This window comes from Podarcis erhardii (genome assembly GCF_964252035.2).
Source record: "Podarcis erhardii genome assembly, chromosome: 11".
NCBI lineage: Eukaryota > Metazoa > Chordata > Lepidosauria > Squamata > Lacertidae > Podarcis > Podarcis erhardii.
Genome location: NC_138501.1, coordinates 33,790,634 through 33,817,238, shown reverse-complemented (window position 1 = coordinate 33,817,238; position 26,605 = coordinate 33,790,634). Strand labels below are relative to the sequence as shown.

Genomic DNA, 26,605 nt, shown 5'->3' with positions numbered 1-26,605 from the left:
CATCTACTTCTGCTTCATTGACTATGCAAAAGCCTTTGACTGTGTCGATCACAGCAAACTATGGCAAGTTCTTAAAGTAATGGGAGTGCCTGATCACCTCATCTGTCTCCTGAGAAATCTCTATGTGGGACAAGAAGGCTACAGTTAGAACTGGATATGGAACAACTGATTGGTTCAAAATTGGGAAAGGAGTACGGCAAGGCTGTATATTGTCTCCCTGCTTATTTAACTTATATGCAGAATTCATCATGCGAAAGGCTGGGCTGGATGAATCCCAAGCCAGAATTAAGATTGCCGGAAGAAATATCAGCAACCTCAGATATGCAGATGACACAACCTTGATGGCAGAAAGTGAGGAGGAATTAAAGAACCTTTTAATGAGGGTGGAAGAGGAGAGTGCAAAATATGGTCTGAAGCTCAACATCAAAAAAACGAAGATCATGGCCACTGGGCCCATCACCTCTTGGCAAATAGAAGGGGAAGAAATGGAGGCAGTGAGAGGTTTTACTTTCTTGGGCTCTATGATCACTGCAGATGGTGACAGCAGTCACAAAATTAAAAGATGCCTGCTTCTTGGGAGAAAAGAAATGACAAACCTAGACAGCATCTTAAAAAGCAGAGACATCACCTTGCCAACAAAGGTCCTTATAGTTAAAGCTATGGTTTTCCCAGTAGTGATGTATGGAAGTGAGAGCTGGACCATAAAAAAGGCTGATCGCTGAAGAATTGATGCTTTTGAATTATGGTGTTGGAGGAGACTCTTGAGAGTCCCATGGACTGCAAGAAGATCAAACCTCTCCATTCTTGAGGAAATCAGCCCTGAGTGCTCACTGGAAGGACAGATCGTGAAGCTGAGGCTCCAATACTTTGGCCACCTCATGAGAAGAGAAGACTCCCTGGAAAAGACCCTGTTGTTGGGAAAGATTGACCGCACAAGGAGAAGGGGACGACAGAGGACGAGATGGTTGGGCAGTGTTCTCAAAGCTACCAGCATGAGTTTGACCAAACTTTGGGAGGCAGTGGAAGGCAGGAATGTCTGGCGTGCTCTGGTCCATGGGGTCACGAAGAGTCGGACACAACTAAATGACTAAACAACAACAGGCTTTTGCATTAATTACAGGGGAATCTTCTTCACATCCACCAACATTTATGTATCCTGATCAACTTTACTTGGGCAAATAAGGGTAAGCTGAAGTACTGAAAACGACTCAAGGCCCACTGTCTGAGAAACACTACCTCAGGCAAATGTCTTTTTCTTTGACTGGTTTCAACTGCAAGACATGACATTTTCTCTGTGGTTTGGTCATGGCCAAAATGAGGGATGGTGTTAAATGTGTGTGGTTAAATGAGGGAGGGTGGAACTACAAGAAAGGCATTCTTTTTCACTTCTGATTGGGAGATTTGCTTATTGTTGAAATGTGCAAGCCTTTCTAGTCATTTGGAGAAAGCACCTTTCTCTAGGTCATGGCTCTGCAGGTCACCCAGTTAACAGGAAGCACTGTACTTGGATTTTGTATTGCTCAATGTGGGCATCAAAGTCACTGGTTTGGTAGGGAACGAAACTCCTGCCAAAAGTCAAGCCAACCATGAGAAAAATGTTTTCACATAAACAATAGAATTCTGTGGTTCGATTTTTCACTTTATTGGCAAGTGCTTTGCCAAGGGAAAGGGAGAATCTTGCTCTGTATTTTGCAACAGAATGTGTAGTGGATTACCTTGTTAAATTGTCAGATGTGACCTTAAAGGATGCAATCCACGGCACAATTGCCTGTGCAAGCTCTCTCCCTCTGGCAAGAAAATGGGAAAGTTTTTATTATGGATTTCTTCATTTCAAGTGGCAGTTGCTACTTGAGGCATGTACTTTCACCCTTTTTCTAACTCTTCCAGCTAAAAGAGGTACAAAGAATAGCCAGTGATGGTGGAGTCTTGCTCTTTAAAGTAAGTACACCTTCTGAAGCTTACTGGCTGCTGGTCATCAAAGGAAGATATAGGGGAGTGTGACCAGTTCGGCTGCCCAGCAGTCTTCCTGTCTGAGCTGATCTCATTAGAGACAGTGTTAACCAAACCAAGACTGCTGGTTTCGGGAGACTTCAACATCCATGCGGAGGTGACTGGCTCTGAGGTGGCTCAGGACTTCATGACTGCCATGACGGCCATGGGGATGTCCCAACATGTCAGCAACACATGTGGCAGGCCATACTCTGGACCTTGTTTTCTCAGCTAGGAGATCTGAAAGTGGGGGATATTGACATCAATCCCTTGTCATGGTCATATCACTTCCTGTTGAGATTTAGGCTTCCAGCACCTTTCCCCCTCTGCAGAGGACCTATTAGGGTGGTCTGCACTCTGAGGCAGATGGATCCAATGGTACTCTTGCTGAAGCCCTGGCCAACCCCTGGAACATCCAAATGGCTCAAGCAGTTGACACGATCGCTCTGGAGTGCCCTCTTCTGCTTCGTAGAGTCTGTTTGGTTCCCTGGTATACTCCAGAGCTTAGTCAAAACAAAATAAAAAAATTCCTTCCAGTAGCACCTTAAAGACCAACTAAGTTAGTTCTTGGTATGAGCTTTCGTGTGCATGCACACTTCTTCAGATACACAGAAGAAGTGTGAAGACGTGTGCATGCACACGAAAGCTCATACCAAGAACTAACTTAGTTGGTCTTTAAGGTGCTACTGGAAGGAATTTTTTTATTTTGTTTTGACTATGGCAGACCAACACGGCTACCTATCTGTATCCAGAGCTTAGGTTGAGGAAATAGGCTGGGAGGTGGCTTGAATGAGAGTCAAATGCAATCGAAAACTGGTGGGGGCTCATCATTGAGCCCACTTAGTGACAGCGAAGGCAGCAAATAAGGCATACTTTGCTGCCTCCATTGCATCCTCATTGTTCTGTCCGGCAAAGGAGAGTGAAGGGAGGAGAGTGTGGGCTTGCAGGCGTAGTGCTGAACTATGGTTTAGAGCAGAGCTTTTCATGTTGATGACATGCTTTTTAGGCATGCATCATTTTGCGACACAGTAATTGTTTTACTAGCAAACCAAAGGTTAAACCAGGGGTCAGCAACCTAAGGCCCATGGGCCATAAGCGGCCCATGGGGGTCATTTTACTGGCCCACAAGCCATTCCTGAACCGAGCTGCCCACTCGGCGAGTCCCCGCACACTGTGCTAAACTGGCGCAGCACGACACAGGGACTCACTGAGCAGTGCCAGAAATCACCTCTTCACAGACACAGGCGTCGGAAATCGCGAGCGCACACACTCACAGGATCTGGCCCACAGAGAGGGCTCCACGGCAGTGAACCGGCCCAGGTAAGGTAAGCCTTGCCGACCCCTAGGTTAAACTAACCCCTTTCCAGCCTTGGGAGGAACGTGGGGAGCATTCGTGTGACACACCTACACACTGCAGCCGACACACTAACATGTCACGACATACAGTTTGGAGAGCTCTGGTTAAGAGTTACAGTATATGCAAACCAGCTTACAATATGAGATAACTGGTAAAGCTGGAAGTTGCTGGTACTTCTTGTTTCCAGGTTTTACAGATTAGGTTTAATCTTATTCCCTCAATTTTAATATTAGGAAACATGTTATCCATCAAAGGCCAAACAATGTCTGAAGGCTTTTGTTGAAGAATGTGTTGGAGTTGTCTATGCTTTTTCTAAAGGATTAAAAGGGTCAAAGGGAAGAGAAGGAAAATTAGCTGTTGTTTGAAGTAAAAATGCTGAGATTTTTGTTTAGGAATAATAAGAACTTTAGGGAGTAATACTTTTTAAATTACAAAAGGAATAGTGAATGCTGACACAAGAAACCCCTACAAATGTCAGTGGGTGTAAGCATCACATTCTTCATTAAAATAATGACAAGCACACAAAACTTGTGGCCTTTTAATTCACACATTAATCAAATGTCTCTCCCTTCCAATGTCTTTTGCTTCAAAGAGTGATGAGTAATAAGGTCTGTCATAAATCCTGAAAATGGGTCTATCTCAGCAACTTTGTGTTTCATTAAAGCCATGTTAATAAATTTACAATCAATGACTACAGTTTTTAATCACCACTTATGTTACAGTAGGACTTAAACTGCTGAATGTCAGAACATTTGTGCATCCCCTCATGACATTACACTAATTCAAAACATGTGTACATATTAAAAATGAAATGCAGACAAGGCACTGTTAAGAAGATAATTATTAATATATTTTGATATGATAAAATGTTAACTATATTAAGATCTAAAAGGAGTGTTCATTAAAAATATTATTTTTCCTCCCTTCACATTTTCTCATAATAGTAAATGGAATTTAGCCTTTACTCCAAAGGTAACAATGGGAATGCAATCTCTGAAGGGAACTGTTGATAATCAAAACTTCACGAATAGCTTCATGTATACTACCTTTAAAATGCAGCAAAAAGCACAATGGAGAAAAATTGTTACAGTTTTCTGCCTTTCTTAATTTAAAGAATACTCTAAACCTTGCTCTCAGTATTTCAGTATTAGATATGACTGCAGCTTTTAACTATTTATCAGAATGTACTTTGTCTTCTTAACTGATTGATCCTGCTTTCCTTCAAGGAACTGAAGGTGGTGTACATAGTTCTCCTCCCTCTTTATTTTCTCATCACAACAACTCAGTGAGGTAGGTCACATGGCCGAGTGGGAATTTGAACCCTGGTCTCCCAGTCCTTCGTGCTTAAAAGTGGAAGATAGAAATATCAAGCAGCACTAAGAGTAAAATTCTACCCTTGAGGTACATCATGTGAAGACCTATAGTGGAAGCTCCACTACAACAGTGAAATTATGGAATGCTAGCAGAACTTCAGTTACACCAGTGTAGCAATGAGGATATGTCAGTTCATTCCTGTACCAGCATATGTGCACTACCAGCATAAGGTTGAAAACAAGGAGACGAACCATTGGTCTTATTTGAAATGTGTTTCTGATTGGACATGAGGATGCCACATATTGCTCAAAGGCAAGATACATTTCTCCTAATGAACCCAAACCCTCCGATCATCATTGGAGGCTCTTCTCTGTAAGTCTCCTCCACAAGAGGCCCAGAGAGTGGCAATATGAGAATGGACCTTTTCTGTGGTGGCTCCCCATCTGTCAAATGTTCATCCCAGGGAGGCTTACAGATGGCTCCCCATCTGTTGAATGTTCATCCCAGGAAGGCCTTCATTATACACTTTCAGGCACCAGGCAGAAACATTTGTCTTCAACCCAACCATTAGCTGATTAACACCCTATATCCTTTGAAATGTGTTTGTAGGAGGGGGGTTATTGTTTTGTTTTTGTGTTTTTGTGTTTTTATCTTGTGTACCACCCTGAGATCTTCAGATGAGGGGTTATATACAAATTTAATAAATAAATTCTCCTCCACCTCATCTAAGATTGTTGGATTTTAGCTTAACTTTGAATTACTCACATCAGTATTACAGGAGCGATATCTTTTCCTTTCTCCAAGGCAGTATTTTCCTCCACCTGAAGGTCTGGAAAAAATTGTATGCCATTTATGCATATGTTCATATTAAGTTAAGCAATGATAAAAAAAATTACACACTACAGGACATTTCCCCCCACAATTCTTTTCTAATACAAATTGATGATGCTGTATATTTTTAGAAATTTCAGATTTCAGTAATACAAACTCAGCTGGCAAATATATTTGTAAAATTACACTGCAGAAAAGGAAGGTAAAACACAATTTCTTCTTTTTTGTATCACTCCCACAAAAAGCAGAAAAAATGTGGCAAGTTATATATTCTACTAATGTTTTAAATTAATACTCAAGTTCTAAACATTTATTCTGCTACCAGTAGGCAGCAGCAGTAAAAACACACCATGACACAGCATTTGTAACACTCTGTTAGTGGAAGTCATTACTTCTAGATCTAAGCACTTATTTGCTGGTGCAGAAATTTTAGCATTAGACTAAGATGAATCAAAATTAAGGAAACACTGCTTTTCATTACTAAGGTCAAGTTGATATTCTCTAATACCCGAGTTCCTGATTATTATTTCAATTTGACAACAATAATTGTTCAAAAACCTCACTAGACTAGTGCTAATCTTTGTATGTGTTTAAGGTAATGTTCTTCATCTTGGCTATTATCCTAAGCACACACACACATTATAAGCAAATGTCACTTGAATAATTCACAGTGCAATCCTTTACATCTTCGCTCAGAAATAAATCCCACTAAGTTCAATGGGACTTGCTCTCTGGTATGTGTATATAGGATTGCAGCCTTAGAAGACTTCAGAGGACATATAAACAAAATTAAAGATACGTTTATATGATTAACTATAAGAGTTTGTAAAATTCTATTCTTTTCCATTGCTACTAATATTTGAAAAGAATCAGGGCGATATTACATGACTAGATGGGGAGTAGTTATCTAGGATTTAATAGGACTCAAGTATTATCCAGTCTGGTCTTTTGTCATCCATTTATTACTTAATGTGTTGTATAGTATGTTATGAAATAATATGGCATTTCTGGTCACACAAGCAAGGTATCACATGGTTGTAATATCTGCTGATAAACATGATTTTCAAAACCATGTAACATGCAATTTTTCTGAGTTTTTGTTACTTAAAATAAAATGTGATTTTATTTTAATATTTTAAAATGCTGAATATAATGGACAGGATCCAGACAATTTGCACTTTTATGCCCTATTCACTACAATGAAGAAGTTAAGCTTATGGGATTCAAAAGTGCTCTCCTGCATTTAAATGTATCCATTGTTGTTAAATGAAATTAGTTGAGACCCAAAGGGTCAGAAAATATGCACAGCACTCAACTATGCAAAAGAGCTTTCTTGTTTTCTTCTATGCAAAGTTTAAAATTGTTACAGACCATGTTCCTGCCCACCTAGAGTGGTTTTCTTTGCACAGAGTAGAAAATGAAGTACTGTAGCTGGACTGAAGTATAATTCTTTTGACCATTGTGTTTTTAAATGTATAAATGTTATATATGAATTAAAACATTTGAGATATGCCTTAACACATATATTCCAGTACCTACGAATGCTGGTGTTTCGCAGAAAAGTATATTATTATGTAAGCAGCTGATGTGGAATAAATCCTGAAAAAAATTAAACCAGTGTGTATTCACTGAAATCAGTCAGACTACTCTGAAAGCCAAATATCCAGGGGCTCTGCAGTGGTGATGATTAGAAAGGAATGTCCAGTCCTATAAAGTTCAGCAATGAGATAAAGACCAGACTGCCTTGCAAAGCCATGCCATAAAAAGTATAGAGGTCTAAGTTCTTTAAAGCATAGAGGAAGATGCAGTGCCCAATCTCCCATTAAAGGATTTATGTAGCAGCTTGGACACAGACAACATTGCATTTTAGAAGACAAATGTAAGGAATCCTAAAGCAGGGTTGTGAAAGTGTAATTGCTTATTACTGGACATTAATAAAACAAAAGTAATGGATAAATATAAATGTCCCAGCACATAGTTGGTATTACAAAGTTCGAGTGGAGAACATGAATTTAAACAGAACTGCTATATTCCAAAAAGCCTGATGAATTGCCATTTGCTACTGTATTTTCAAGGGTTTGTAATAATCATATAGCCTGTTGCCAAACTGCACAAGCACAATGCCTCTGATTTGTTAAAGGCAGTTTGTTTCATTTCAAGATTTTAAAAAATCACCGAGGTACTGTCAAGTATTGCAGCCCTTGGTGCTATAGATGTTCAGAATGCACACACTTTGGTTTGCCCAATTTTTCCATATACGGACAAATCTAGTGGAAGGGATTATTAGGGAACTGGGGGAAAAGAGCAGGTTGCTGGGTAGAATAGAGACTGGGATATGAAGATTCAGAGAATATCAAGCAAGTTTAACTGGTACTTTACAATAGTGAGGAAGCACAGCAGGAGGAGGAATGAGCTCCTAGGGAGAAGCTAACAGTCTTGAATTAAATTTCAGACTGTGGCTATCCAGGATTTACTGTACTCAGTATTGTCTTTTGTTCAATTTATTCCTGACCTCTTTAAGCTTATTTGCCTGAATTTAAACATATTTTTTCTATTTTATTTAAAAAGATTTATAAACCACTCACATTATAATATATCAGAGTGGTGTACAGAAAACCAAAAATATGTATAAAATATACTGCAGAAGTAATACAATAAAAAAAATAATACAACACTAGAAAATGATCAGCAGAATTTGATTCTTAATTTGTTGCTGATTTATAGTGTTTTTATTTTTGTTACCCATCAATGCTCCCAGAAACACAGTAGCAAAGGTTGGCTCCATCCAAGAAGTCACTCAATATAGAACTTGTGCTTCTGCAGAACATAAAACTTGGGAAATGACTGCTGTTGCAGTCATTTGGAAAATTTGCCAAAGTTCTATCCTGAATTACCTCAGGTCTCTTTGCCCCTACTTCTTGTCATATTTGGTGCTAGCACAATGACATGTTTACTTGTCCAGTTATAAAAGACTGCAAAACCTGGATCCCAGAAAGCTCTAGGCTGTGTCCACACCTTCTATTGCAACCACCCAAAGCAGGAATAACGGTTGCACAACAAACCAGCAATAGTATAAAAGCTATATATGCAACCAAGTCATGGCTCACACAATATGGGTCAGCATGCAAGAGCTTTGTGGGCTGGACAAAACGCAAAGATTGTCACATAGGGTAATGTTCCACCCAGGTACAGTGCTTCATTTCCTCTTTAAAAGGTTATTTCTCTGAAGAGTCCATCATTGTTTTTCCTGGTTGGCTATCAACATCAGGAGATTTCTACTTTCTCTATGTCCCCATTCATCCTTTCCTTCTTGCTGTTCCATCCTCCCATTTTCTCTTTTTTGAGCTGTATTGCTTCTTCACCTGGGGCAAGTAGCTATATGGCTGTTGTTGCCTGCATAAGCATGGGCATGTATGCATATGGAGAAACATATTGTGAAAGTTTTCTAGTCATGGATATGGATATTCCACTATTGCAGCAATTTTTCCATTTAGTGCAGTCAGATGAATTAATGCTGGCCGTGTCTGTAATCAGTCAGTTCACGTGAGTTCTCCATGTGAGTGTGAGTTGGAAATGACTGGAGGAGGATGGAGTAGGTAGTGTTATGTGAGTCAAGCTGTTTCATGCTGCTCTTTTGTGTGTGCGTGTGGGGGGGTGTTATGAGCAAGAAGGCACAAAGCAGCAGCGAGTAGATGCAAACACAGGTTATCTAGGAACAGTGAAGGAGTGGAAAGAAATGAGCAGCAAGGAAATATGAACACAGCCATATGGGAAGAAGATACAATGTAAAAGATTGCAGGGCAGTTATGAATCCAGAAGGGCCTCTGGCTGCATGGAGACAGACCCCCTCAGAGGTCCACTGTTGAGCTTCCACAGGTCCATCTTATGCCAATGAGAGGAGACAGGTTCAGTCAGCCCTATGGTTTAGTTTTTGACAGTCATATGTATAACAATATACATATTACTTTTCTACATAAAACGATAGCCAGTTGTGACAATATCTTTCTTAAACCTGACTGCAAGAGTGAGTCATCCTGTATTTATGATTTTTACTACAAAAGGCTTTGTGAAGAAAGCAACTGCCAAAGTGAGCATGAAGTCCCACTGAAAGACAAAGAAGAATAGACTATTAATAATAAAGATGTTGGGGCATGTTTCAAACTAGACTTATGTAAAGGTCCCCCCCCATAATTATATGTTCAGAATCTGTGAACCCCATCTATCATATGGTTAATCTGACAACCACATAATAATGTTGCAGGCTTTTTTTTTACAGTGATGTTCAATTTTCTAATGCATGTGCCTATTTGTGATTAGTATACCTTCATGATTTTACTACACAAAAGTGTTTATATATAATATAATATGTTTATAATATCTGAAAGGGCCTCAAAGGCAGTTCAGTGTCCAGCAGCTACTTTGAAACACCTGTCATCTGATGTTTGGTAGAGGGGAGTAAAGGGTCCTCTTGCGGTGTTCTCTTAATTTAATTCCCTTATGGAATGTAGCTGAGCCATCAACACTCACTTAATATACTTCTGTCACTAGACAAAAAAGGAAGGAAGAGGTTAGATAAATTGATTTCAGTGGGCAGTGCTGAATGCTGGAGAGGGGATGGTAGTAGAGCTGTGACTGTAAAGTTAAGGTCTCTTGTCCTTGTCTATAATTGCCTGTGAAGCACAGACTAGTAAAAAGAGTGTTAAAATGTTAGGTTTGGAGAAGAGCAGCAGCCTTTACTATGGTTTTGCTTTTATCAGTTTTTCAGCATACTTTGCAGTTCTCAGAAATCAACCAATTGTGCATGTGTGCGTATATACGGAGCTCTGAGCCAAAAAAGGTCTCTTTTAAGAGCTTTGCTTGCAACTGACAAAGCTATGAATAGAGAGGACACAAATGACCTCATAGTTTGGAGCTGTGACACCAGAATACAGGCAATAATGTTCTCTGAACAACTCTTAAGAGTAATAAGATGATTGCGTAATTAAGAACTATGAAATAAAAATGTTAATGGCAACACAATAAGGGCTTTTCAGGAACCCTATTAAAGAAAATGATAAACATCTAGCTTGTATGAAAGTAATCTACTGAAAGCATCACTGTCCTCTTTCATACATCACACTAAACCATAGTTTAAACCAAACTATGATTTAATGTGAAGGAGCAGCATACTGGTGCGCAAAGCTCAGAAGTTCATTGCAATGCTCCTGGTGCACCATGGACAAAATAAGCCAGAGTCATCTTGTTGCATATGAACCCAGCGTTGTGATTTATTTCCCCTTTAACAAACCACAAGCTATAACCAAAGTTGGTTCTTTGTTTACTGCTCATGGTTTGTTTGTTTGTAGGAAACAAACTGCAAGTCTGGGTTCGGAGGCCATGACAAGCCAGGCTCTGGTTTGTTTGTTTGGTCCATGGTGCAGAAGGAGCAGAGGATGAGCACTGTGGAAATTGTTGCGTACTTTGCATTAAATCAGTTGGCTTTAAAGTGATGTGAGAATCCAAAGGGTACTTTGTATAGATTACTTTCACATCCAGCAGCTAAAACATTCTCAAATAGCCTGTTCCTGTGGTGTGCAAACTAGGCCATTGTCTCGTAGGGACAAATATTCAAAACCTTAAGATTTAGTTTGCATTTTTAGTAAGTTTGCAAAACTAATGAACACCTGAAACAACTTTTAATTACCATAAGTAGAATTTACTGACTGTTTGTTTTCCATAAATGGAAGCTGTGAGAAGCAAAAATTACCTTCTAAATATTAAATATAGAATCTATTTGTATAGCGTGTGCTTAATGCATATATTTAAAAATGTGAAAGTATGTCTGCAAAGCTTCTCCAGGATAGCTGATCCTGTCTGCTATTTTAAAGACAAGTATTGGCACGGTACTGAAACGTTTTTACAGATAACATGTGAAACCACACTTTTGAAACATTTCCAAATATGCCTTTTTTGCTGGCTCTGGCTTACTTTAGCTACTTACGCTGGACTGTCACAGTGTCTTACGGATGATGAGACTCCTCCCCCGCAGGTCCTGCTGCACTCTCCCCATATTGACCAGGGACCCCAACCCCCATCTATGCTCTGGGGCCAAGTGCCAAAAGGTACGCACTCTCCCTGATAACACCACTGAAAAGATTTCATAGAAAACACAGAATTAGCTTTGAACTGATAGAATTATCAGGACAGAAAAATATATGGGTCAGGAACTGACCAATTATAGGCAACAGCATTTCTTGTATAGATAACATACAGAGGTTTAAATTTCTTTAGCCATGTTTAGTCATTGGTGAAGGCAAGTGCTATTTGTTATTTATCTTTAGGCTTAGCCCGAATAATAAATCCCTACCATACATAAAAGTTTAACAAGACAGCATTTTTCTTTTCATACACAAGCTTACCATTTCTCATTTAAATAAACTGCAAGTTACTGAAACAGTTCTTTAGACATTACGTATACTTTTAAGAGTGTTTAAGAAACAAACTCACACCTATATTTCAACTAATGGTTTAATAGCACAACATGGAAAATTCTCCAGTTAGGAATTTTTATGAGGGTTATTGCTTTTCCTTTAAAAAAACACTGACGTATAGATGATGTTACAATAGAAGAGGAATTTGAAGCAGTATTTCATCTACACTTACACTGCAGACATAATAAAAGTAATGCCAAGACACTAGAAACAAAGAAAAAAGTATTTAAACTTACTGACTAGCCAGTTGTTCAGAGACTGAATGAACATATAAACTGAAATTTTAAGACAGATACCAGCAAAGCATTTAACCTGGATTATTATTATTCTTTTACGATAGGGCATTGAGTTAGTTTGAGACAAATTGTGCTTTAACTTGAGTGGAATATTTTTTTCATATCAAATTAGACCAAGCCCTACAGTCCTGATTTAAGCCCAAATTTGGATGTCTTGTTTCACTGTAGAAAATAAGAGAAGAATATTACAGAAAATGAAACCATTTGTCCTATCAAAATAATGAGACATTTGCCCATATCCAGTAAAATTTGAACATGAATTTTACCTTATCACAGATATGGTACAAAACAATGTCACATTATCTTTTAATAAATAATCTGGGTTGGATTTGGGCTGTGTGTGTGTGTGTGTGTGTGTGTGTGTGTGTGTGTAAAAATACCCAACTTGATACAAGAATCTTGATCTAAACTTGGAGTAGACAAAGTGGCACCTTCCAGATATTGTTGGAATATAACCTCCATAATCCCTGACCACTGGCCATCCTGGCTGGGCTACTGGAAGTTGTAGTCCAACAACATCTGGAGCAAACCACAGTGTCTACCAGTACTGTCAAGCAATACTGACCATGGGCTGGATCCACACTAGGTTAAATGAACAAAATTGTATATGAATTTCAATGAGAACTAGGCTGTAATACTAAACACATTAGGAAGTAAGTGTCATTGGTAATTACTTGAGAGTAACTACGCATAGAACTGCATTGCTAGCCTAGATCCAACCGTTATTAATGGCACTGAAAAAGGAAGTTTCTTACCCATGTTCTGAGCACAATTTACAAAAGAAAAAAGAACACAGCAGCAGTCAGGTTAGAGCTATTAATGTGTGCTGAAGTGGAAGCTATATAATGCAGAACCTTCTTTATTTTACTCTCCAACCTGTGCAAGTCCAGAAACTTTAAGGGCTCAAGGAAAAATGGGAATGATGTTGAGATGAATTAGTGAAGCTTGAGCCTTTATTTTCAACCACATTACCTGAAACTACTTCCAATACCCACTTTTATGGCATGTTGTAATTACTTTTAGTTTGGGTACTATAAAGTATTTGGATACAAGAGCACTAGCAGGGCTGAAGTGGACATGGTATCAGTTAGCTGGATATGGTTAAGTATTCATTCAGGTTGGCTATGAATATGGTAACATTTCGATATGGGAAGCCACTTGTTTAAATTCAAATAGAGGTAATAATAACACAGTAAGAAAACAGAAACAATGGCTTCCATTTAGTGAGAGGCCAGGATGTCTAATGCATTATTTATACAGCACTGAAGGGATATTACAATGACATGTTGACTTCCTGATCATTTAACTCAAATATACATCTTCACAGAATCATTTTCATGTTTTATGAAGCTGAGCAACTGTGGATCAGATCAGCAATCTGCATGGGAGACCACTGGAAGCTACATGTAAGAGTAAGGTAAAGGTAAAGGGACCCCTGACCATTAGGTCCAGTCGTGGCCGACTCTGGGGTTGCGGCGCTCATCTCGCTTTATTGGCCGAGGGAGCCGGCGTACAGCTTCCAGGTCATGTGACCAGCATGACTAAGCTGCTTCTGGCGAACTAGAGCAGCACACGGAAACGCCGTTTACCTTCCCGCTGAAGCTTTCGAACTGTTAGGTTGGCAGGAGCAGGGACCGAGCAACGGGAGCTCACCCCGTCACGGGGATTCGAACCGCCGACCTTCTGATCAGCAAGTCCTAGGCTCTGTGGTTTAACCCACAGCACCACCCATGTAAGAGTAGGGCAGGCATAATACTTAATTTTAAAAAATGCCTTGATTTTACAATCAAAATTAACCATCACATCTTAATTAAATGAAGGACAAATAAATAAAAATATCCTAAATGGTTCACAACCTAGGTTCCAGGTGATGCTACCAAAGAAATTTCCTGTGTTCTTTTCAAGAGAGAATAAAGGTTTCTAAGCTACATGCCTCTCCACTCCAGTGGTTCCAAAACATATTTTTAAAAACCATAGTCAGAGCTCAAGGTCATTGCTAGTGGATCATCCAATTGTAAAAGGCATATTTAAGCTTAACTGTGATTGAATATATTTGTTATTAACATGCACTTTCTCTATGACAGCATTAAAGTACAGTACTAAAGAACAGTTCCCTGGGGGAGGGGAGAACAATAGTTGCTGGGACAGCACATCAACTGGGCCTTTGGTCTCTGGTAGCAGCAACAATGTATGTATCTCTTGCCTCTTGGAAGCAGGGTTGGCAATAAAACTACGGCCTGCTCAACCAAGTAGTAATTGTATGCTTATCCTCTTGCTATCGCCATAACTCTCCTCCTCACTGCAGCACAAAATATTCACAATTTTATTCATAAAGTAAAAGTACACTGATTGCTATTATTTTACAAGAATACAAAATGTATTTATTGAGTCTTATTAATAAAAGACTAGAAGCCAGTGCCTTATCAAGCGCTGGTTAAAAAGCAATTAAATAGCTAAGATGCTGTGTTCTTCCAACAGCCTTCCTTCATTTATTGACATTTGTACTAGAAAGAGAGGCTGGATGGCCTACAGCAGAACTGCTATTTCAAATTGCCACTTTCTAATGGTGGCTATCAACATTAGAACATCATTAATTAAATTTACATAAACACCCACAACTATATTCTGCTCTTCCTCCAAGGGTCTCAAGAGGTTTCCTCATTTTATCATCACAACAGCTCTGATGAGGTAGTTTTGAGACCAGCCCAACTGTTGACTGGGGACTTTAATGTTAGTCTCTGTTCTAGTCTGGCATTTTATCCATGGTATAACACTGGTTCTTGATTGAGATACATAACATATGTGTAAAAAGGCCTGCAGGCATGATAGTCTTTTGTTCTTCATGAAGAATAAGTGAGAAAAAGGAAGAATAATTTAGGAATTTCCTAGCACAATGCACTTAATGAGGCAACACAACTAATAAAGCAAATCTCTGAAGACAGTTGAATATATTTCAATAGCTTAGTTTTCTCTGAGATTCTGTGGCTTGAAAAGCTTTTGGATCATTTCCTATTGGAATAGTCAGTGCTTGGGAATTTCAAAATACAGTACAAGGCATTGGCTGAGAGTGGGGATGTGTGGTGCTGTCCAAGAGTGAGAACATAGGACTGTGGTTGGAGCCTAACCATTTCTCAGGTGGGTGCAAGAAATTGGAGGCTACAGTACAGTCTTTTGGTATGTACCCAGTGGATTGTTGGGACTGATAATTGTTGAGTGTAAGGGATTTGTGTGCATGTGTGAGTAAAAGTGTCCAGGTGTAGACTGACTGAGATACCGGGGTGTGTTTGTGGGCTTCGAATTTGTGTGGGTACTAAATGAGTGGAACCTTACTTTATGATGTTTCATCTGTTGTATTTAATTTAGTTGTTTGATTTCCTTGTAAATCACCTTTTTATGAAAAGCAATGCACAAATACTTGAAAGAAATAATAAATAATAATGCAATCTAAGCTGCATTCTTAACCCCACTTATATAGGAGTGAGTCCATAGAAATCAATAGAACTTACTTCTGAGTAGACATGGTTAGGATTACACTGCTAAGTAATATATGAAACTGTCTGAAACTATGAAGCCATAGAAAGAATATATTTTTATTCTTTTTTTTGGTTCAGGGAACAAAAATGGAGAAAACATAAAATGTATGCAGTACTTGCTTTTCAAATTAAACTTTATTTACTATTTGGATAATATGAAATGTATTATTTATAGGTTTCTTATAAGCCATCCTCAGACATGAAGCTTCTGTTACTGACAAAGGTAGAAACTGAAACATTTAATAAGAATGTTTTAGCATATATAATAATTGTCAGTTATAGTTGGATTGTACCTATTTTAGTTCATCATCAACTGTCATCAAATGCTAACTCAGATTAATAGGCTACAATTTACTCTAGTGATCTTGAGAAAGAGACCACAACTACAGTCTCATACTCAGGAGAAAAGTCAGTTTGGCACAGCTAAATGGATATATCCACATATATTAAATAATATTTGGATGGCATTAAATGGCTGGACAGACTGAGAATATCAGGTTTTGTCTGACAATGCAGACAAACTACTCATTTAATAACAGTTGTCAAAGATGAAAGGCTGGAAACAAGAGTGGCCCGTCTTGTCCAGCATCCTGTTCTCACAGTGGTTAACCAGATGCCTGTGGGAAACCAGGGAGCAGAACATGAGTACAAGAGCACTCTCCTGTCCTGTGGTTTCCAGCAAATGCTATTCAGAAGCATTGCTACATCCAACTGTGGAGGTAGAGCATAACCATTATGGCTAGTAGCTACCGCTATTTATAGGAATTCCAAACACCTGAATGAGATAATCTAACATTTTGCCCTGCCTAAGCAATACAGCAAGAAGCTAACAATTGAACCAGCCTATCAAGAGAGCGGACGCGGGTGGCGCTGTGGGTTAAACTAGGACTTGCCTAGGACTTGCTGATCAGAAGGTCGGCAGTTCGAATCCCTGTGACGGGGTGAGCTCCCGTTGCTCAGTCCCTGCATAGGTACCGCTCTGGAAGGAAGGTAAACGGCGTTTCTGTGCACTGCTCTGATTCGCCAGAAGCGGTTTAGTCATGCTGGCCACATGACCCGGAAGCTGTACGCCGGCTCCCTCGGCCAATAAAGTGAGATGAGAGCCGCAACCCCAGAGTCAGCCACGACTGGACCTAATGGTCAGGGGTCCCTTTACCTTTACCTATCAAGAGAGCAGCTGCCAAGGTCAACCTTAACATCTCTAAAGTAAGTACTAGAGTTCTATTGACTCCAAATTGCTCTACAAATAGAATTAATTAATAAAAAATATTTGGCTCCTAAAGATCATCCTTATTTAGAGTTGATTCACAAAATCAGCTCACACTGTAATTATCATGCAATAAGTTTATTGCATATGACACCTCTCTCAATACTGATTGATAAAATTTTCAAACTAGCTTATGCCAACGTCACCTAGTATGTTTTAGTGGTTTGAAAAGAAGCAGTCTATTAACCAATAGTTGCAAATCACGTGAAAAATATAATTGGGTGAATCTATTCTCAGTTACTTCTTTCAGTGACAGTTTCAATTGTCTTTATGCATTGCATGCTAGTGCATTTACATTTTCCATTATTTAATGGGCCATCAGCCAGGAGGTGAGGGGAGAATTAGCAGAAAGCAAAATATGTGGGATACAGAGAAGAAAATACCAAAGGCTGTCAGAAAAGACCAGAAAGCAAATAGGAGAGCAGATGGCTAATGCAAGCTAGGAGAAAAATTGGCTGCCAGGAAATCATGAGCTTTAGATGCCCTAAAACTCTTAAGTGATCACTTAGGGTAAGACAGACAGTTTTGTGCTCACAAAAACTTCAACAATTAAGACACTTTAGCTTTAGCAGATGGCATTCAAGGAGTGTATAGTCTTTCTGGGCAGGATATATCCAAGAAAGTGTCTCTCCTCTCATTAAAGAAAGAAAATAATAAATTTATTTCAGCAGGTCATCTAAAAGTCTAAAAGCTAGTCTAAAAAATGCAATGTCATACAACTTGAAACTAGACTGTATTTTTAAAATAATAATAATAGGAAATGCATGTTTTGTGTTTCAAACTGCTTATTAAAAAAAGCTACTTACCTGTGACAATTGTTCTGCAAGCGGCTTTCTGTGCTGCCACATGTCTGGGATGGCCCTGGCCAGACCACAGGTAGAACTTGGCAGAAAGCATCAGGCATGAGGAAGCACTAGTATTTTATCATCTCCCTTGCACAGTAGATGTCATGTAAGAAAGTAAGGCATAGAGCCAACACCTTCCCTCTCAGAGAGGATGTTGCTCCAAGCTGAGACAAGAAACAGACTAAGTCTTAACATGAAAAGAGGAGCAAAGGCAATTTCTTAGAGACCCCTGACATCCATAACCCTCTAGAGCAGATTTAAGGACAACACAGGAAACTGCATGGGGAAGGGGAAGATGGGTAAGTCCTACTTCCGCAAGTGAGATACCACAATTGAGATTCATCAGTAGAGAACAGCTTGAATAATAATTATGGGAAAGCAACATAATTTTCTTCTTTAACGACTCCAGTGATTCTAAGTTTAACAGACTCACAAACTAAAAGTTAACTGTAGCAGACTGTCAGGTGATGCTGAGCATACAAGAGATTGCTTCCCTAAGTCTTTTTACTGCTTTCACTTGGACACCCAAAGTAATACTCCAGGTCTCTACAGAAGACCCAAATGAGCTTGCATATGTTGCACTCAGAGGGACTCAAAAAATTGCTTTGGATATCAAAGCAATTCTCAGTTGTTCTCAACAGTCACTTGGATACTCTCTATGTTGGTGCTGGATCACTAGAACTTCCACAGGGTAAAAATGATTGTTCACCATGCAAATGTACATGCCACACAAATGAAGTACATGATACACAGAAAGGTAAAACTCATTAAAGGAAGAGAGTGCATTGCCCACTTGAATGAGAGTCTGGGCTAGGCAAGAGGACTGGCAAGGTATGGAATTAAGAGACTCCATTTAGTTAGAACTTTTGTTCTATAGTAAGGAACATATTTCTCTTGAAAAACTGTAGATCAGACAGAAATCCTATTCCTTTTCCAGCCAATGTGAGTGCTACAAGAAAGATAACCTAGTACAAAAACCAACATAAGTAGCAAGTAGAAAGCTGTTTGAAGGGTTTGCTAATGAGAGATGCTTAGTACAAGAAGGCAGTTCCACTGAAAAGTCCAGAAACGAGGCACAGGAATCAGGTTTGGCAGTTCTTTTAGAAAAATATTCCACCATGGGTATATGCGTACTGTGGTACAGAATGCTGAAATAACCCCTCTAGCTGTCTTTGTAGAAGTCCAACATTCTGCTCTTCTTGAATGAGAGATGGTATAATGATATACCTTGGAGAGGATTGAGTGCATAAATGACCAGATGGAAATAACCTGTACCTCTTTAAGTAGCTGGGATGAAAAGATCAAGTCATGGTTCTGGTATTCTCAGTATTTTCCCTCTTATTAGGAAATGAACAGTACACCTTTGCAAGGGAGAATTAAAGTTGAAGAGCTAAGTCATGCACACCTCTAAGCAAGTTGTGGATTAACCAATACTCTACACAATCTAGCTATTTAGCCAGATAAGAAGTTTCAATGTAGAAATATCAGTTAGCTTTTTCTCATTCTCAAAAAGATTTTAAGGAAGATATGAATCTTTCCCCAAATTAAAACTGGTGGTAGCAGGCTATAGGTATATGGTGTAAGCTACCATTACAGTCATGGATGCAGATAAATAGGTTTGAAGCAGAGTAAGGCAAGATACTCACCATACAGAATCTGTTCTATAGTGATGAATGCAGTGCAGATCTCTGATGTTTTTGAGCAGTATCTACTCCCAAGGCAGGTGGAACAACAAATTTGTATTAGTAGCCAAAGTCTTACACATGTTCTCCACTCACTAAGAACAGTAAGTAACACCAAAGAAAGCTTGAGCAAGAATTCCTTCAGGAATTGGAGAGTTCTGTAGAATTATGGGAGCCAATCTAATCTTAACAGCTGGACAACAGCATATTGTGCTTGTACTGAATATATACAGTAAGTATATGAAAGCAGAAAAGTATGTTAATACTGCAATATTCCAGTGTAGAGTCTCTGAGGACTCTACATGCAATAGTAATAGGAACCACAATGTGGCCAGAAATCTCTGAGGTTCAAAGAGTCAGTTTCACTGAGGTGCTTTAAAACCCACTTCCCTTCTGAGGTTTTGGGCTAGATAGATCTGGATCTTCCTCACTAAATTCAGAAGGAATGCCTAAGCCCTGCAGAATATCCTCTCCAACAATTCAATGTTCACAACCAGCTGTAGAGGAATATGAAATTATTATTTTGGCTAACACAAATGTGGGAAAAGAGGATGAGCAACTCTGGATTATGATAATTATCCTGGGCAATACAATCTGTCAGTTCTAGGAATGCATATTTATACATGGCACCTGCCCCCCACCATTGCCATTTTACTAGTTCTGATGCAGAGACAGCCTTAAGCTATTCACTAATTCCAAGTTCAAATCTGAGGCAGGATCTGTTGGCCACTGAGCTCTTCTCTCATGCTCAGTATGTCAGAAATGCTTACAAGAGTTTTATAGGAGTACAGCACAGAAGAAGAAAAAGTGAAGGGAAATAACCTGAACCAACAAAACCAAATGCAGCATAAGAAGTTAAGGAAAAAGATCTTCATAATTGTTTCCTTAATTTCTTACGTTGTGTTAAAACAATAGTGTTTCTGGAGCAAGTGCAAAGGGAGGAGGCTAGAGCTGCCCAAGAAATTTCTAGATAGTTCTACCTGTGGCTTCTACAGACACATTTCCATATATGGGGTAGCACAGCGAGACCACAACAAAGAATCCTAAGCACTACTAAAAATGCTTTTTTAAAAATAAAATCCTAAGTTTTGTTGCTTTGTTAATTATTGTATGTTCAGTTACAGAATAAATTAAGCTTTTCATTCTGGAAACTCTTATACAAACATTTAATTGTTATCTCTTTTTAGTTATCTCAGCATACATTTCTGGGTCTTGCACAACCTGGAAACAATTGCATGATAACTTGAATTAAAAGTCATTCCAACTCACCCCCTTTTCAATGCTCCCAGTCTGGCAAAGGGTGCCCTCAGCTGCTGGAATGCTGTTGGTAACACAGCGGTTACTTTTGCTGAGACACCAAAGCTCTCTACACACTTCCTGGGAAAGAAGGCAGAAGCAAGTTGTTCAGAATAACTGAATAAAATTGGTTCAAATGCTCCTTAACACACAAATTGTCCTCAAAATGCATTGCTCTCTCTCCATAGAAAGAAACAGGCTGAAATCTATTTGAGAATATTCATTAATATGGACCAATTCACATCAGCTTCCTATAAAACAGAGTTATTGTAAATTAAATCCTGATTTGATTTACCACATAATAAAACTGTCTGAATCATTTACCATAAGCCTCATTAACATTACACTCTTGTTGGGCTGTGTGCAGAAAGACAATCTTGGGTAAGTGTTGTAGTACTTTTGTGATAAACTGGGCAGATAAATGGTTTACCACACACAAGTCCAAAAAAGACTTGTGTGACTTGGCCTTGAATATTCTGTCATCAAAGTCTGAAACTATCAATATAAATCTGGAATTGTGTACACAGTTACTCTTTCTTCCAGGGGCACCGTTTGCATGTTCCTAATGCAGATTCTTTAGAAGAGCAGGAAACTCCCATTTTAGTGGAGTGGCAATGAGATTGTCTACTGCCTAGCTGCCTAGCTACAGCAGCTAGGCAATGAAGGGTTTTTAGCACACGAGATACAGAAACCACCCACTTTCCTCTGCAGATCCATTCCCACCACTAGATAAATATTTAATTCCTTTTACCTTGACAGTCTGGGCACTGTCTTCAACCTCAGCAGATGAAGACTAAACTTTCCCAGTCTCCCTATGTACAAATCCCCTTTACTCACCATACATACATTATTAGTAATCACACTAGGGTAGAATGTCTGGTATAGCAGCTTGGATCCCACAGCATTGTGCAAAGAAAGTGAAAGATCCTCCTTTCAGAGCACAGTGCTGGGAGGGGGAAACATTCTGCGGGATTTGCATCCTGTCAGAATCATTCTTACTGACCTTTTGCTGCAGATTTCCCCCAGGAAGCTCAGAGGTACTGCAGAATCTTCCCACACTAACAAATCAGGAAAAAAACAAAACAGAAGCCCCACTGATGACATTCACTTTCCACTGTGGCTCCAGCAATAAACCTATGAAAAACCTACTGTGAAGACCTGCAAGCATGATCAGTCATCCTGGAATAACAACTCCTCAATTCACTTCAGGCTCTGATTTATTAATGCAATCAAAGAGTTGAAAGGGAATCCACACCACATGAAAATATGAGGGGCTGCTGACTATAGCTGCCATTTGTTCATCTTGCAGGCCTCCTGTGCTTTTAACATCTACATAACAGGCAGAAAATTTGACAGATGTCTCATTTCCCATATGTGAATGCAATGTTGGAGAAACATTCTTCTGCTGATTTTTTTGCAATCATGCAAATGTTTAAAAGTATAGCAGCCTTTTCAGGAAAAAGGTAGTGACCTTATATTGACTCATCTCTTTCTTGCCAGGATAAGTGATAATTAAACCAAAGCAGGGTTTAAATCTATGATAGATGGAGTTCATCGTTCCACACACAAGCAAGGTAGTCAGGAAATGTGTGTGGCAAAATATTGCACACTTTATTATACATTTCCATTCAGCAGTAACTCCCACTAAGTGGATATTACTCCTTGGTAAGAGGTTATAGTATTGCAGCCTTAGAGTCCTTATACTTGTAGACCTGAGTCTGCAGTAACAAGAAACTAAATACACGTTGTGTAACCAAGTCCTAAATTGTTTCCATCAAAGAGTTTACCAAAAATTACCACTGAACTTTTGAAACATAGTATGCATTGTGCCTATTAAAAGTAATATTATATTTGCTGATGTATGTACTCTTCTGTTCTCACCCAATTGAGTAACGTGAAGGAAAACTGTAGCATTCTTTTCCACACACAAAAATGAATTGAAAGCACACAGTTCCTTTTTATGCCTGCACAAGCTAGATCAATAACCTCCCACCATTTGTCCAAGGAGCTTGGAATGGGGTATACGATTCCCAAATGGTTCTCATTTCAATCCTGACCAGGGTCAAACCTGGATATGGACCTATATCAGGGACCACCAGACTATTCCTTGGTAAACTGATGACTGAAATGTCTAGCAACTGAGAATAGTTAACCCCTTTTGTAATAATATTCTAGAGAATCTAGTTGATTTTAGTTCTTTGCTACAACATTGTAGGAAATCTTTGAGAAACCACTTTCTACATCCTTCGCCAAACCTTTATTAGACATTACAAGTATAGGCCGTCACATCCATATATAAAAATTTAAAATATATACAAATAAACAGCCATGTAAAATATATAATAACGGGGATTTTCATTGGGATTTCTTCCTGCTAAATAGTGCCATTCACCACTCTAAGAGATACTATTGACAAAAACTCAGCCACCCTTGCAGTAACTTCCGAGTTAAGGTCAGACAGAATCTGATATTTTCATTGTGCTGTGATGTTAGACTACCCAAAAAAAGAGGATAGCATGCATTTGCATAGCTGTTTGTACAATGGACAGTGGAAATGAATATGTTCTACATTGTCTGGCACATTCAAAGAACATCCTCAATGTCTATCATTTCTGGAGATGTTTAAACATGGACATGCCAATCTCAAGACTCGACCATGCAAGTAGGAACAACCACTGTAATGCTGTCCCTGTAGCAGCCATCTTGAACAGGTGTTCCGATATCAAAAGCTGCTGTGAGACGAAGAATAACAGGGCCACCCTACTTGCACGGTCGAGTCTTGAGAATGGCATGTTCATCCCATGACATGCTACAGGGTTTTGCAGGACACAATTTTGTCCCCAATGCAATTTAACATCTACATGAAGCTGTTGGCAGTGGTCATTAGGAGTTTGGGGGCATGATGTTTTCAGTATGCTGAAGACACACATCTCTATTTCACCATAACATCTGAATCAGGAATAGCAGGGCAAGCTCTGTACCAGTGCCTGAATAGTGGACTGGGTAAAAGCTAATATACTAAGTCTGAATTCTGGGAAGATGACGGCTTTGTGAGTAGGTGGCTCCCATTATTTATTACATTTCTACCCCAACTTTTTTTCCCAAGGAGGCATAGATTGTTTTCCCCCTCCTCATTTAATTCCCACAACAACCCTGTGAAGTAGGCCAGGCAGTGACTGGTGCAAGGTCACCCAGTAAGCTTCATGGCTGAGTGTAGATTTGAACCCTGGCCTCCCCAAGACCTAGTCCAACACTAACCACTACACCACATTCACCCTCTTCCTAGTCCAGAAGCTAGGCCAGCTGCCTTTTCTGAAGAAATAGGTACATAGCCTGTGTTACTCCTTGATAAATCTTTGTCATCAGATGCCAAAAATCTTTGTCATCAGATGCACACAAATGGCCTTATATGTAGCCTTTTAGTCACTCTGTCTGGTACACCAACTATCTGGATCAGAACAGCCTGGCCACTGTAATCCACTCATTGATAACCTCATGACTGGGTTACTGTAATGCGCTTTATAGGGATGCGGGTGGCGCTGTGGTCTAAATCACAGAGCCTAGGGCTTGCCGGTCAGAAGGTCGGCGGTTTGAATCCCCGCGACGGGGTGAGCTTCCATTGCTCAGTCCCAGCTTCTGCCAACCTAGCAGTTCGAAAGCACGTCAAAGTGCAAGTAGGTAAATAGGTACCGCTCCAGCGGGAAGGTAAACAGTGTTTCCGTGTGCTGCTCTGGTTCACCAGAAGCGGCTTAGTCATGCTGGCCACAGCCGAGCTGTACTCTGGCTCCCTTGGCCAATAAGCGAGATGAGCGCCACAACCCTGGAGTCATCCGCAACTGGACCTAATGGTCAGGGGTCCCTTTACCTTTTCATGCGCTTTATGTGGGGCTACCCGAGGGCAAAGACCAGAAGAATTGTCTATAGTAGATAGTAGTGTTTAGCTTTGTTTAGAGACAATAAACACTTTGTTACTTTGTGTGGGAGAGTTTTCCCCTTAACACCAGGGAAGAAGCAGTTCTGCTGGGAGCAGGAAATTTCTGAAGTCTCTACTGATGTTCCACATACTCTGCCGATACATCACACTGGTTGAAGTGTGATGAACGGCCAAGTGACTTCCACAGGTCACCAACACAAGATATTATAAGGACCACCTGAACCCTTATTTCCCACATCAATATGTGGGATATATCCTTATATCCAACATCAGAAGAAGCATGGTTCATTGTCTCCCATATCTCAGAAGTCCAACTGGCCTCAACGATTTACTGTTGCCACTCCCACACTGTGGAAAGCTCTACCAGCAGACTCATCAAGCATCTTTGCTGTTTAGACATCTATTGAAGGCTTCTCATCTAATACAGTGCGATATATACATTGTACTTTTACGATTCTGTCATTCTTCCCCTGCTCCCAATTTTGTGTCTTCTAATTCAGTGTCAAACACTTTTATGCTAATTTGTTTAATATCATTTGTAAGTGGTTTCTCTCTCTGCTGAGTTTTTACTGTTCAATACAGTCTTAAAAGGAAATACATTGTGTGGTGCAATAATTTGCATAAAATATTGTATTGAAAGCCCAGAAGAAAGTGAAAAAGTTGCCCAGAAGTCTGATATTTACATTTTCATTATAATTTTTAAGACTAATATTGAAATAAAAAATATGGCTGTATTCACAGGGGTGTAATTAGGGGTTGGCTAGACTGGCCACTGTCAAGGGGGCAGGCCCAAGGGGGCACAAAAACCATATCTCTCCACTCTGGCTTGGAGTGGCTAGGAGCAAGCCTGCCCATGTGCATGCTCCTTGGGCTGTTCCTCCACTGCTGTGCCAAGGGCGCAAGGGAGCCTGGACACACCTTTGTTTCAACGTACTTTACTTAAAGATAATTTTATGAAAATGATGTATAGGTGGTATTTAACACCGGTAAAATTGGCAAAAATGTACAAAACAAGGGAAAATAAGTGTTGGAAATGTAAAGAAATGGGAAATATAAGTGTTTAAATGGGATACATGACGCCTTTTAGTAAGATTTTCAAATTTAAGTTAAAAAATTTAAAAGTTAAAAAATTCTTTCTCTTTTCATTTTGATCTTGGAGTCTTCTGAACAGTTTTGTTTTAACCTTCTTAATTTAACTGATGGCTATGCAGAAAACTTTATTGGCAGCAAAAACTAAGTCACAATTCATTATTCTGTATAAAAAGAGTATGTTACTTTTACATTTTAAACCAATTACCATTTGGAAGTTTTCTTTTATAAAGATATAAATAAATAATATGTGCTTTCTAATTTATAGACAAGTTCAATATTAAAACTGTAGTTTGCCCTTTCCCCCTTGACTATGCATTTTCATTCCTATTATTGTATCAGTAACACCTTGGAACAAATGTTTCCAATAATCTAGTGTGAAAATCACGTGAGAACACTGGCCTAGAAAGGTCATACCCAGAGTCAGTATCAGCAAGGATGCTTATGTTTTTGAATTAATATTAGTTGACCCAATAATCCCAATTCCAGGTTCTTTTGTTTTATTTTTTGGCATCCAATGAGTGTTAAGTATAAATTCATTCCCCAACTTCAAATAGTTCTTAATATTACTTTCTGAATTACATAGTGAAAAACCTGCACTAGGTAAGAGAAGCAAGATCTGAAACCTAATAAATCAGTTCAAAATCAGCACCTGCATTTTTATTACTTAAAAGCGAACAGTTCTCTGAAAAATATGGGCAA

The 26,605-nt window shown here is 39.3% G+C and overlaps 1 protein-coding gene across 16 annotated transcripts in view; it reads right to left on the bottom strand.

The window, feature by feature from the left end:
* Positions 1-26,605, bottom strand: part of ADAMTS6 (ADAM metallopeptidase with thrombospondin type 1 motif 6) — a 123,650-nt gene that overhangs the window by 29,155 nt on the left and 67,890 nt on the right. For all 16 annotated transcript variants that reach the window (XR_014161239.1, XM_081880711.1, XM_081880700.1 and 13 more), the window contains 3 exons: positions 20,854-20,961; positions 11,472-11,617; positions 5,426-5,489 (listed from right to left, as the gene is read on the bottom strand). Coding sequence is in view for 15 of the 16 variants with exons in the window: in XM_081880711.1 (XP_081736837.1) it covers positions 5,426-5,489; positions 11,472-11,617; positions 20,854-20,961 (318 nt within the window). In the remaining variant the exon portion in view is untranslated. The remainder of the gene's footprint in view (positions 1-5,425; positions 5,490-11,471; positions 11,618-20,853; positions 20,962-26,605) is intronic.